The following is a 14041-nucleotide window of genomic DNA, read 5'->3' as shown; positions in this document are numbered from 1 at the left end:
TGCTCCTAAAGTTGGAGAGGGCAAATGGCCCCAGCCGGAAAGGACCAAGCGCCGACGAAGTGACTTAGTCACCCCGATTTAAAATGCCAAATAAAAAGAAAACAAATCTCAGCTATGATCAGGTGAAAGCCCCATGGCAAAAAGGAGTTTATTTGTAAACGGTTTCGTGTTCCTGTTAGAGTACCTTAACAGCTGCACGGTATAATAAAGCTAAAAAGCACATAGAACAAACAAGGTAATTTTACATACATTCAAGAACTGCAGGACTTGAGCTCTTAAAAATATAACTCGCTATTGGCTTTGAAGGTGTAATCTTGGCTCCCTCCCTGCAACTTGGTTTTGTGCCAGTGTTCCAGATCCACAAATCAAGCAATAAATTCCTTATCGTTTTGAACAAGTGCAGACAGAACTTTTTTCCCCACCTCCAGCTTTAGTGAAGGAGTGGCTGCTTAGAAATCCAAGCAATAAAAGTAGCTAAGCCTCCTTATCCATAGAGATTTCAGACAGAAATGCCAAAGTTAGTTACTCTCAACACCTGCAGCCTTTTTGAGTTATGGATATTTTTATTCATTCATTCATCCAGTTCTCAAGCCAACAGCTGAAATGTGCCATCTACTGGACACACATGTCCCTAAATAAAAAAAATACATATCCCAGACTCCAATTTGATTTGGCAGAATTCAGTGCAGTTGGTCACTGAAGTACTGAGATGCAGGTCTAAAGAAAAACAGTACAGGCCAGATCTCAGGGAGAGACTGCACCCACTGCTCAGGTAAGAGACCCAGCAAGCACAGACATGCACAGAAATCTGCAAACAGATAAAAGCTTTGCAAAGCAACCAAACCTCAGATCCACTCAACATTGGAAGTACCTTCAAAAACCAGAGTGGCACCTTAGCTCCTCAAACCAAGTTAGTAGTGGAAAAATGATAGAGCAGGAAAGAGTATTTCAGACAGTACAGTTAAAAAGAGAAAAATATTTAAATTCCAACAGTTACTTGTAAATTAACATTACCCTATATAGCCCATAACATTCCGTAGTGCATTTGTCAGTTTACTTTTGAGCAGGGGTTTTGTCACATGCCCTCAGTGATTGTCTCGCCCTGGAGCTCACTGCAAAGAAGGAAGCACACACACAGAGATACATTTCTATATCTCTAAACAAAGGCACAAGAGCATGGTCAAACTAAAGGGCTAGTTAGCTCATTCAGAAGGCTTAAACAATGGAAAAAATAATACAGCTGAAGATAACCTGCAACTGTTTCAACAGACTCTTTGCAACTTTAGTGGAAGAATAACATATATCACAGAAGTTAGAATAAAATCAGCTTTATGGCTCTTCGTAAAAACTGATTCCTCTCCTGTCAAAGATAAAGTGGAAATAAAAGCCAATATTGGAAAAAAAGATTGAGAATTCCTTGATATAAGATAGATCTCCAAAGCTACTCTGAGCAAGTTCAGTGTGACTCAGATTTTTCCAAGTTTACATAAATTAAAATTAGGGCATTAGCAATCCTGGAAATCAGTAACAAGTTCAGTTTTGAGGTTAAATACCCAGAATTAAAATTATCCTCACCACTAATCCATACAAGAGGAACCTCTAAGTTGTTACTACTTTTTCATCACTTACATTGCATAGTATAAAACAAAGTGCTTGGAGAGTGGTGTATTAAAAAGGTATCAAAGAAGTAAAAGTGCTGGACGGAAGTGGAAGAATCTTTAGGTACAAAGTGACAGCAACTTGAGACTGGGGTTTGTGTGTTGTGTGGTCAGGGCAGGAATCATTTTTTCAGGGAAAAGAGCGAGTCGTCGCGGAGGCTGCGCAGGCTGGCGCTGATGTCGCGCCTCTGCTTTAGGCTGCACCTGCCGGGGTACTGGCTCATGTAGCTGGCAGGGACACGGTCCCGCCGGGACAGGATATCCACCATGTGGCTCAGCTTCGACCTGATCGTGGAGTAGTGGAATTGCCTCTCTTTGTGCAGTTTTTGGAAATATTGTGCCCTGTGACTACTGGAATACTCAAAGGACCGGAGAGAGGATATTGAGCCTGTAGAGCTTGCAAGAGAGCACTGGGATGATGATGAAGACAATGAGTGCAGGCTAGAACCAGATACGGCCTTTCCAGACAGAAAATACTCTTCTTTTGACAACTTTCTGGGAAGGAGGGGTGTTTCTGTGCCCTCCTCTTCCTTCGTCTGTGTCACTGCAGTCTTCAGCAAAATGGATGTCTGAGTGCCTGTCACTCTGGCCGTGACAGAAGCCTGAGTGCTAGTGTCTGCTGTGGCAGCGCTGGCCTGAGTGGCTGCATTACATTTCCTCACAGCTGCCATCTCTTCCCACGGGCCAGTTTGAGTTGATGCACTTTTCTGTTCCACTGTGGCCACTTGATTGCTGAACGACTCCTCTTCACACAGGCAAGAAAGCCGCAGGTTACAAAGCTTTCCCGCAGGAGTATATTCAGTTTGATCTGCTTTTTCCAGCAATTTCTTCGGAGTGCTAGACAGTCTGGCAAATTCTGCTCTCAAGTTGCCTTCCACAGTATATTCTTTAGAGGATTCTGTTCTGGTCAGCAGGTGATCAAACATGCCACTGTTCCTGCAGCTGGACGGTCGCTTTGGGCTGATGGGTAGTGACTGGGCATAAAGAATCCTGAACTGGAGGTCAAAGTGTTCAACCACTTGACCTGACAACACCAGCAAGTTGCTGCTGTTCAGCTTCCCATCAGACCAGGTGAAACTGTTGAAAACAAACCAAGACTCACAGTTAATCTCCAGTGCATTTCAACAGTAAGCTACAGACAGCAAGACTCAGGCTAAAAAATGAAGGCAAGGTAAGAAGGCAAGGTATTAATTTCTGCAGGAAGAACTCTATTTAGTCATGGCCAAGCTCTCTGCTAGCAACAAGTTGAGTAAACCAGTTTTCCAAAGGTGTTTTCGGATTTGCATCAGTCCCACTTCAACTCAGTTAGTCCATGCACTATTGGCACTCATTAACACCGGGCAAACAGCAAAGTTAATACATCCTTTTCCAGCAAATCCCCATTTCTACAGTTTCACTGGGCACCAGCAGACCCCAAATACTTGCCTGTAGGAGCCTGTTGCCACTCTAATGCCATCAATTAACATGAACTTCTCTTTGGCTTTCCCGACAATTTTGGCACCTGACCTCATGTAGTACGTGCTCCCTGTGAGAGTTCGAACTCTCATCATCTGGTTCAGAAAAGTAAGGAAAAAAGTGACATCAAATTTAAGTTAACTTGAAAAAGCTTTTGATTAGCAATTCTACTTAAAAGCGGCTAAGGACAGTATGGAAGATAGGAATGAAATGAGCTTTTTTATACAGTCTGTATATGAGTGGTTTTAGTCACACAGTGCTAAATTCCTGTTAGATTAGGTGAGAACAGTCAGTTCCAATTAGCCACTGTCCAGGAAGGCAGGAGTGTTTTTTCCTCTCCAGAGAAACTTTTACTGCAGTGAACATAAGCCTATCCAAGCTAAGCCATAATACAGCCATGTCCATTTATATTCACAGCAGCTAAACAAATCACCTGGCTCACATCATCCAAACCCTCTTAAAAGAAAGTATTAGGAAAGAAAGCAGATGATACCAGAGCTGTACCACCCTTTAGCTTCCCACGTTTCTGTTTTCCTTAGCAAGCAGTTCCCTGAGCCAAAGAATAAAGCCATTTAAACATTGCAAAATTAAATCCCTGAAAATTGCTGCATCCTCAGGACAGAGATCCCAGTGCACACTGCACACAGCACATGGGGTTGGTGCACATCATGGTTGTAGCTCCTACATATGGGCAATAGATAGGTTGCTTTAGCCTTTCAAGGTAGTCTGATGCTTTATAGAAAGGTTTCTTTGATATGCATAAACCGTACCACAAAAATAAAAACAAACCACACTGACCCCACTTTAGTACTTACACTTTCCTGCTCAGGACAAACTCCCAAATTGTTGCACATTTCCAAGAAATGGGGCACAAAGTCCTGGTCAAGAAGGATGTAGACAGGGACTTGGCGGTTGTTATAGGCATCCTGAAGGTCACTGAAGATCTCAATGTCTGTGAAGGAATCCATCACAAGGGCAATCACCTGCAAGGAAAGCCACACCACTTACTCAAGGGACTTATTTTACACAAGACCACTGCCTCTCCCAGCCATTTTCTCTTGCTGTTATCATCAGGGCCTCATGCACATTTCCTTGTCCTCCTGCACAGGCTCTGGCAAGTTCTAAAAGATTTCTATATTCCCACAACACTCCTGTAAATTTATTGTGCCCCAGCATGCAAAGCGTAGGCCTGAATGCTGCTGAATCCTCTGTCTGCTGCTTTTGTACACTTTCACATCCTCCTTTCCTACACAATCCCCTGTAATATGGCCAGACTGGGGAAGCTATCACAGTGGAATCTGACAAACCATCCAGACAAACCATCTCCACATCTGTTCTCCCAGTGTTTCAAGCAGCTACAGGAGAATTATCTCGAATAGCCTCCTTGCTGTCAGATCTCACAAACCCCAGCTGATTTCCAGACTCTTCCTGGTTTCTATATTCTTACTGAGTTTCTATCCCTTACCTTCACAGGAAATCCCTCCATTCACCCAACAGTTTGCCTTTCAAAAAGGCAAATCCTAAAATGGGAATATCACATGTATGAACCATCTCTCCAGCTAATTCAGAGCCACCTCACACACTGATTTGTTGCTTGAGTTTTCATCCTTCCAAACCACTTCCGTGTAGGGACACAAAGGCATAAAAGATTCAACTTTATGACTGAATTTTCCACTTTTCTATTAAACCAGCACAAAGAACAATGAGAATGCAACCACTGTGTGTGCCTGGCACTTGCCCTTATCGGATGGAGGCTGCTGCAGCACACCCAAGGTGTATAAGCACGCAACACAGCTGCTCTGTGTGTGGCACAGCCTGCACTTACAGGAAACCTTTCCCACAGGAACAAGCTGAGCTTTGCATTCCCATCTCTGTCCTGCTCCCTAAGGGACTGGTTCTGTTTGGCTGAGCTCTGACATATAACATGCACAAGCACATGGGTATTTCTAGATAAAGTTACTTTATGTTGATGCTTCTTGTGTGTGTCCTGAGCTTCTTGGCACCCAGTCACTGGTCTAAGTGTTGAAGAAGATTAAAAACCAATAAGATGCTTTTGACAAGACTAGACAAGTAAGAAAACCACCCCTGAAAACAAAACAATTCACACTAAATCCTTGGGAACACTGATGCCTTCATATGACAGCTCAATTCACAGCACATTTGATTTCTAGTCCCAGAATTAGCAGCTGAAAAAGAAATACAGTTTTGCCCAAAATGTTTAGTGGAAAGAGAGAAAACCCGTTTCTCTACTCATCCATTGAGGATAGCATGGACAAGATCACAGTCGTCACTTGAACTAACTGCATTTGAGTGCATTAATTAGGGACTAAATTATGCAGCATCTGAAGTTTTCCCAGTCTTCACATTAACTTGAGGAACTCAGAAATTATTGAGAAGTATCACACAGAATCTAACATTCAGTAAATCTCAGGGTTTCAAAAATGTCCATTTATGTCCACAAAAATGCTCCCTGGATCAGGCACAGCCAAAATGGGACAGGAGCAGCTTGCCTTGCTCTTGGCTCAGAGTGAGGGAAGGTGTTTGACAGGATGCTGCAAGAACAATATTACCAACAAGTACAGCTTTTGGGGGGAATAAATGTCTTTATGGGTTGACTCGAGTTACCAGAATGGTCTTATATACCTGTAGGGATTGTTTGAGAACAGAGCTTCCTCTGTGACCGTTTCTGGCAAGGAGCCCGTCCTTCATGTCATCCTCACACACTCCCTCAGCTTCTGCCCTCGGAAGGGAGTAGAGACTCTAAGCTCGGTTCTGATTCAGGGTGTGCCGTGCACGTTACACAAAGAGACAGGGGTTGCTTCATCTGGCCACCCAAAAAGGAAGCTACACATTTAAATTTTAGCTGAGCCAATGGAATGGCTGCTCAGGAGAAGGGTGGTTCCTGGCTGGGGATTACAGTTGGAGGCTATAAACTCCGGGAATGCAATGAGTTACTGGGAACAGTTACAAGTTCCTACGCCACGTGATTTTCAAGCCATACTGTGCATCAGAACAAAAGCTTTCACTCCTGTAGGGAGAAAGTCCTGTCAAAAGCAGTTCTGTTCGTCACTTAGTGGGCTAAGGAAGGAAAATACAATCACGGTGTTATATCTATAGGTAATCTTCTCTTATAGAAGAGGCTTTTTCTGTGTCACACCCTTTAAAGGACAGTAGGAGGTTTCTGCAAGCGCACCTGTCTGGCAGAAAACATCAGTGGGGAATCCTGAATAGGAGACCTTTTGCTCCGAGTGAGAGCAGGATCAGCTGGATACAGCGGCTGCGCTGGCCACGGCAGCAGCACTGCGGGACGGGGAGCTCTTGGCGCATCACCCAGAGCACCCGGGAAAGGGAGGGCTCGCAGATGCAGCAAATAGAGTGCCACTTTTCTGTATTTTCGAGCTTGTCCTCCTTAATTACACTGTCTGCTCGACAAGAGTTTTAAAGCCACTTGGATACGCTCGGTGTCCCATGGCGACGCGCAGCGGTGCCGATTTTCGATGTGCTCGCAGACCCAGGGGAGAGGGGCCCGGGCAGGGCAGAGCAGGACGCTCCCCGGGCACTCACCTGTCGGGCGGAGCGGATCTGGCGCCGCACCGCCTCCTTGCAGCCGTAGATGCTGTCCCCGCAGCCGGGCTGGAAATGCGCCTCCACCCGCGTCAGCCCGCGGAAGGCGCCGCTGGCGAAGCCCGGCCAGCCCAGCTCCAGCGCCGGCGGCTCCAGGTCCGAGCGCTCGGGGAAGTAGGTGAGCGACGAGGCGTCCAGCGAGGCGCCGGCCGACGGCTCTGCCGCCGGCTCCGGGCCCGCGGCGGGCGGCAGCGCGGCCCGAGCGATGTCCTGCACCTCGGGCTCCGACAGGAAGGGCGGCAGCTGCTCCCGCCGCAGGAAAGCCCGCAGCGCCTCGGGGCCGCCGGCCACCAGCTCCTCCAGCGCCAGCCGCTGCGCCTCGCTGTACGGCCCGGCCGGCGGCGGCCAGCGCCCCGAGCCCTCCTCCAGACACTGCGACGCGTTGGCCATGGCCGGAGCGCGGCTCCGAGCCCGCCGGGCGCTTTGCGGCGAGTTTGAATCCAAACAGCGCGGCCGCCGCTGGAGCCTTCCCCGCCCCGCGCCGCCGTTGGCTCCGGCAGGGCGGCACCGCCTCCGCCGGGCGGGACCGGGACGGAGCTCCCAGCTGGGGACAGCTCTGCCCGAGCCTGCTGCCCTTTAATGGAGCCGGGACAGCCCTGCCCCGAGCCTGCTGCCCTTCAATGGAGCCGGGACAGCTCTGCCCGAGCCCTGCTGCCCTTCAATGGAGCCGGGACAGCCCTGCCCCGAGCCCTGCTGCCCTTCAATGGAGCTCCTGGCTGGGGACAGCTCTGCCCCGAGCCCTGCTGCCCTTCAGGTGACGGGCAGGGATCGCGGAGCTTTTGCCCGGAATAGAATCAAACCCCTCTGAGAAGGGCGCCCGTAATGCTGCGTGCTCACCAATGCTGGAGCTAAAGCCTTGAGCGCTCCCACGGAAGGCAAGCACAGCTTTGGCTGTCCAGCTTGTCTCCAGCTCCAGCTGCCGCCACTTCACAGAATCACGGAATATTCTGTGCTGGAAGGGATCCCCAAGCCTCACCAAAGTCAAATTTCTGGCCATGCACAGGGCAGAGCCAAGAGTGGCACCATGGCCTGAGAGCATTTGAAACCAAGTTACACCCATCCACTGCCTAGATTTTCTCTTCTAGACATCCCCTGGCTGTAGACAGCTGAGAGGCAGAGACATTTAAGAGTGCCAAAACTCAAACCAGTTAAAAACAAAAAAAACCCAAAAAAAAAAAAAAAAAAAAAAAAACAAACAAACAAACAAACAAAAAAAACCCCTCAGTGGCATTTTTGTATTATTAAAAGAAATTTAATATAATTTTTAAATTAAAAAATTCAATCTCTCTATTAAAGACACTGAGTCAGGTGCTAATACTGTCAAACATACACTTTTGGCATGAGTTTTACATAAAGTTTAAGATTTTATGCATTGCTTCAACATGTTAAGAAACCATCTTCATACTTACAGTAGCAATAAAGTCAATTCCATACAATATCAAATATCCTTTTTTAAAAAAAGTTTTAAATATATTAGACTCTGATTGCCAAAATGCCATTTTATACACAAAGCTGCTAATACAATATACAGTTCTTACATTATTTTTTTTCTTCACATAAAATACATTTCATCAAGTTTTATCTGTACATCGTTTACTACTGATCAATGGAATTACGAGTTATTGCAGAAGGCTTGCCATCATCTCTTACTGTCCTGTACACGCAGCAGTCCCGCCTGTACCAGGCTTATCCACACTCCTGCAACCTCACACTTCAATCTAAAGGCTGAAGACATGGTGGTGGCAATACTAAGGCTGCATCTGCACTGTTTAAAAACCCGTGTCTCCCCTCCAGCTGCGGGTGGAGATCATTGCATTGGTGTAGCTTTGGGAACAGGTATCTCAAGCAGAGTCTCCTCTGCTACAGCTTCCATGGTTGAAATACAGCAAAATATTCTAGGTCATAATTGTGCCATGGCAGATGTTGCCCAGAGAGCCCAGTGGTACTTGAATAGTGTGAGAGAACTGAGAAGTCCTTCAGCAGTTTGGCCAACATGAAAACAGAATAAAGGTGAAGAACAACCAAAGGGAGAACTGTTCTGTCACACAGCAAAACAAAAGAAAAAATGTAAAGGTGTTCTGGTGTAAGAGGTGAGACTTTGCTGCTGCAAGCACATTCTGAATTCTGCCTGTTTCAGAGAACTGACACACCAAAGCAGTCAACATGAGTTGTTAAAATACAACGAAGCCCCTGTGCATTTCCTTTCTGTGTATTTAGGAAGAGAGAAGTGGTGATCATGAGAGAAATTGAAAGAACAATTAATAATGTCACAATCTGGCATGCTCTGGACTGTTATCCCCTTGCAAAAGTCTCCAAGTTAAAAATCAGCAAGAACTGTATAGTCACCACAAACCTTCCAGACGAGTTACCTTTAGCAAGTATAAGGCACAGAAATAAGCCAGGTGTAGGGAGAAACCTTCCAGCAGACAAACAGTTCATCCATGGCTCACTGGAGACCAGTGCTATTGCTTTCTCAGGATATTCCCTTTTCCATGGTAACTGATTTCATTTCAGCAGGGATGATGGGGGTAATCAGAGCTCCAAGACTGAAGAAAAAAGGACACTAGACAGAAATTGTAATTTCATTTAGGAGCTTTTAAGGGATTTCAACCCCATGAAGTAAGATCCTGCTCAATAGACTCAAGAATTCACTGCTTCCACTGAGTATTGCACTGAGTCATTATTGCTATTGCCCTGCCATGCTCTTCCCCTTCCCTACCAGTTCCTCATCTAGGTGATTCTTCAAGCACACCTCCAAGATGGCACAGAATCACTTCAGCTAGAGTCAGTTCTTCCCAAAATTGGGAGGGTTTTAAGATTCAGGAGCACCAAAGAAGTGAAATTAGGTGGGCTGAAATCACATATTGTGGTACGTGAAACACAGATCCCGGTCTGATTTCAAACAGATCCCAGCAATGGGACTTAAGCCCTTATCTAACATTTCAGTGCTGAGCTCACTAAAGTAGAGACATTGTTTTGAAAGACACTTTTTTCTCCATCTAACAAATTTCTCTCAGCATGGAATGTAAAGCTGCTCTCAATCAACCACTAGAAACAGTACAAATTCAGCACACAGGAGAACATTGTGAGGAGAAGGAAGGGTTATTCTCATGCAGCTCTGCCTGCAACAGACTTGTCAGTATATTCACATTCTCAGATCTTTTCACAGTCTCTATGAACAGCTACAACCTTTGGCTTACTGGTAACTGAACTGGGACTCTAATCTGGCCTTGAATCTGTAATTAGATATTTATTGATCTTAAAACCATTCAGTATATCATAAAAACTTCAAATGCTCCTTCAATAAAGATATGTCAGTCACAACATGATTTCTAGGTTCTACAGCTTTCAGCCATATTAAGATCCAATGAAACAGCCAAGTGCCCTCTGCTCTGTACCTCAGAGCTTTCCTCTGGGATGGCCTTTAAAACACACAGATATCAAGCCACCACTATTATTGTAACGCTGCTAAATTTTACAGTGAAAAGTGTTGTTCCTAGAGGTAGGCTGCTACAATGCCCGTGTGGAGAACCTGTGTGTTTTTTATTCCCCCAAAAGCCTGTTTTTCTCCACAAAATAGTCCGCCAGAAGCAAGTTAATTATCCACCTTACAGAATCCTTCCTCCCAGACCTACAACCGACAGCTCTGCCAGTGCTCCACAGGCAGTGGCCATTATATCCCAAATGTCACCACACAGAAGCATGAATCCATTCCAGGCCATTCTTCAACAGCCTTCCAGCTCACACCTTGGTGCAACTTCAGCCCAAAGCCAGTGGTAAGTAAATACTTGGCAGGGCTGTGAAACACATCCTGCAAGATTTAGCCATTGCTGCCTCTTACCATTAATAACTCTCCTGTCTGATTAAGAATGGATTACATTTGAACAGGCACCACTAGACTTCACAGCTAGGATGATGAGATCCCAGAGTTTTACTTATGTGAAATACCAGTGGAAGCCAAAAAGCTGTTTGTCTAAAATGGACTGGTTTCCTGCAGTTTTAACATATTAATAGCTGTCAGTGAAAAGAAGCCTCAAACTACTTTACACTATTGCATTCAGTGATCTCCTTTTCACTTCCTTGGAGTTAGGCAGGGCTCAATACACTTGCTAGCACAAAGTTGCTCTGAGAAGGAAAAGGGCCCTACTCCTCCTTTGCTGGGAGGGAAGGCAACATCTGGGCCCAAATTTTGCACCATATGCAACCTAGTAGATAGTGGCACCAAAATTTGTTAGAGTGAGTACAGAAATCTCATCAGGATGGATGTGGAGAGACAAACCTCACCACCATGGGAGAAGAGAGGCACCTGAAAGATCATCTCCCCAGTTCTGAATAACAGCCAGGCCACACTTGGTGTAATCCCAGAATAATTTACTCAAGGTAATCAGACGATCCACACACAGGTGCAGTAAAGTCTTTCCAGTTACCAAATCATCCTCTTGCTACTAGAGAATGACTTTAAAAATCCCTTAAGGTCAAGCACAAGAAGTTAGCATATGTTTCAACATCGGAGGGAGCCCAACTTCTCTGGATGCTTCAAGCTTTGCCTTTAGCAGAACTGAGGTTTTAAGTGAACCAGATCAACTGCTACCACTTTCTAGTTTGCACCTAAAATTGGAGAGGAAAGAGAATTCTATCTTCTTACAATTCAAACCACTGAATTGCCAGCCTGGTACCTCACAGGTCCAAAGGTGTCTCCTGCAGAGCGTGGCAGTGGTGGTGACACACAGCCACCCCTGCTGCCTCGAGGAGCCCAGAGCCCTGTATGGGAATGTATCCAGCCCCAGCAATGGGTGGGTTTGATGGGGGGCAGAGGGTAGCACTTAACAGTCACTGGCAGCCTCAGTCAACTTTTTATAGCCTAGAAAAAAGTTAAGGCTGTGAGGATCCCCACAAAGGGAGAGTACATGTGAAAGGGAATGTTGATGTCTAACAGGTGCCAGATAAAAGGAAAATGGGTGGAAGGTGCATTTGCTGTTGCTTGGCTGAAGCACAACTACATGAGCTGGATTTAATCCACTGAGGCTTACAGAGACCCAAACAGGTTCATGCCTTCAGAGTTTGGAATTTAAGCTGCCCAAGAAGACACATATTCATGCAGGCAAACAGGTGTGTGACAGCCTCTCTGTGCAGAGGAGTTGGAGATTTACAGTTATTTCTTAGATACAACTCAAGTGTGGCCAGTTCTTCAGAGCTGTCCCACACTCTCCTCTCACCTCCCCCAGGTACACAAAGCCTGAAGTGCCAAACCCCCAGGTTACCCCGTGCCAGTAATGGGGTAACCAGGTGGGCTGTCAGAGTTCACATGAACTACACCAAGACAGTGATGGCACTGCAGCTGCTCCACAGCAGAGAGGCTTTGTTAAGTGTCAGGCAACTCCCCCAGACACAGAGGCATTTAAACCTTCCTCTGCCAGCTGCTACCCACTGCTGACAGCTTCAGCAAGGGAGCTGGAAAACAGAACAAAACATCTGTCCTGCTGCAGTGTTCAACTACCACAGCAATGGTTACAGTTATTTCCCAGCCAAAGACTGCAGGTTAATGCAAGTGTCGTCACATCTACGGGATTAGAAATGCTTTCATGGCATTCCTAGGTTAGTGTTGGCAAGCCTTTCCTTCCCATCCCTCCTGAGCCCTGTGGTTCTGGAAATCCAGAAAAAATCAGAACGCAAAGCATGTTGCCCCTAGTATCTGTGTTGAGCATACAAAGTAAACAAACAGAATCAATAGGAAAGTGAGATCAACAAAAGTCTTTTCAGTTTTAACAAATTAAGAGTCTAAATAGTACAAATAAGTTTTTTTAATTACTTATCCCAATATAGACCTTTGTCAGTATTTTATTGCAGTAAAATTCTATTGCCAGGGCCCCTTTATTGCAACATCAGTTTTAAAGCCTATTGGGTGAAGCCTGTTCCAGGAAAAGTTCTGCTTCAAACCTGATGGCAGTCTGCAGTGACAAGCTGACACGAGCAGAACAGGACCCAGCCAGTGCACAGTTTGTGACGGTGAGCTGTCACTGCAAGGAGGTAACACCTTGCAAACTTCCGAAGTGCAGCATCTGTGCTTGTTGTTCCGGCCCAGGAAGTGCTGGATCCAGCTGTGTGGAAAACAGCTCTGTCCACTCTTGCAAACCTCATGTGGGGGCTGACCTCCCCTCCAGGATATGTACATCACTGAAGAGTGAAAACACAGGTCTGAACTGTCACCTTCCAGCTGCTCAGTGACTTGCAGCAAGAGGCTCAGACACAAAGATTTGAATTCAGATCCTTTCTTTGTTCCAAGGCATCTCAGGACTTCCCAAGGATGGGGAGGCAGCACACCATACCTTCTTCCCCAGGGAGCAAGACTCAGGAGACTCTTTTGACATCTTACTGATGTGCATCCCTCCTAAGAGCTTTGCTCCACCTGCATTACTCATCCAGCTGCAATGGAAGTAATTGGCAGGGTGAAGTACAATTTGAGATGAACAAGGCTGCCACAGTCAGGATGTCCATAACCAAATTCTCCCTTTGAAATGCAAACAACCCGGCCACTGTGATAGATCCAACCAGCCCACCCACGTCTTGTGTCCTCTGGGGTGAGACACAGACCAGACTAGGAAATCCTGCAGCACCCATGCACCTTCTCTTCCATTTCCTCCATGGGAGCTTTGAATTTCAAGAGGGGCGGATCACCACTGGACACTGTGTAATACACTGAGGTCCCATTGGAGCTGTAGGGAGAAGTCCTGGATTCGATTAAGTGCGACTTGGCCTCGCCCACGCTCTCAGCCACTCCTGCCACGCCGGTGCTGAAGTGGGTGCTGAGGAAGGGGTGCTGGAGGAGTTTGGCTGCAGCTCGCTGCCGCTTCAGTTCCGACAGCGTTTGGTGGTTGTGCTCCTTGTAGGTGCCCCAGAGCTGCGGGGCCTCGGGCAGCCCGGGGTTGCCGTAGGGCAGCACGTGCCCGGGGTTGCTGTCGGGGTCAGCGTGCATGCTCCAAATGTCCCCGTTGGAAAAGGTGTACTGGTAAGGGCTGGCAGATGCCATCAGTCCATTCTGGAGCGGGATCTCGGTGTCACACTGGGTGCTTTTGTTCGCTAGCTCCGGGAGGAGGGAGGAGTTCTCCAGCACTGAATTCTGTAACAAGACATAAAAGAGTGTTTTCCCCCAATACCCATAGCAGGGTTCATCCCTGTGACAACCTCCTAAGTCTGCTCACACTCAGCCTTTCTACCAGACAGGTGCTGCAGCACAAACATTGAATTCCCCCACTAATGCTGTCAGCCCCAACCAGGAGCTGTTTTCCAAACAGGACATGGAACCT

The 14041-nt window shown here is 46.5% G+C and overlaps 2 protein-coding genes across 2 annotated transcripts in view; both read right to left on the bottom strand.

Moving 5' to 3' along the window:
- Nucleotides 1-118: 118 nt before the first annotated feature.
- LOC128815948 (protein FAM83D-B-like) lies at nt 119-7127 on the bottom strand. The gene is made up of 4 exons (XM_053993113.1): nt 6678-7127; nt 3929-4096; nt 3084-3208; nt 119-2735 (listed from the first exon to the last, which is right to left on the bottom strand). Exons 1-4 carry the CDS (start codon nt 7125-7127, stop codon nt 1781-1783), a joined length of 1698 nt encoding a protein of 565 aa, XP_053849088.1. The 3' UTR covers nt 119-1780.
- Nucleotides 7128-12071: 4944 nt separating this feature from the next.
- The window catches only part of PPP1R16B (protein phosphatase 1 regulatory subunit 16B), a 54832-nt gene continuing 52862 nt past the window's right edge, over nt 12072-14041 (bottom strand). Inside the window, exon 11 of the mRNA XM_053992929.1 lies at nt 12072-13854. Coding sequence (XP_053848904.1) covers nt 13333-13854 — 522 coding nt within the window. The 3' untranslated portion in view covers nt 12072-13332. The remainder of the gene's footprint in view (nt 13855-14041) is intronic.

The sequence above is a fragment of the Vidua macroura genome, chromosome 17 (genome assembly GCF_024509145.1).
Source record: "Vidua macroura isolate BioBank_ID:100142 chromosome 17, ASM2450914v1, whole genome shotgun sequence".
NCBI classification, from domain to species: Eukaryota; Metazoa; Chordata; class Aves; order Passeriformes; family Viduidae; genus Vidua; species Vidua macroura.
The sequence above is the reverse complement of the archived record's forward strand: the minus strand, read 5'-3'. Positions and strand labels throughout refer to the sequence as shown.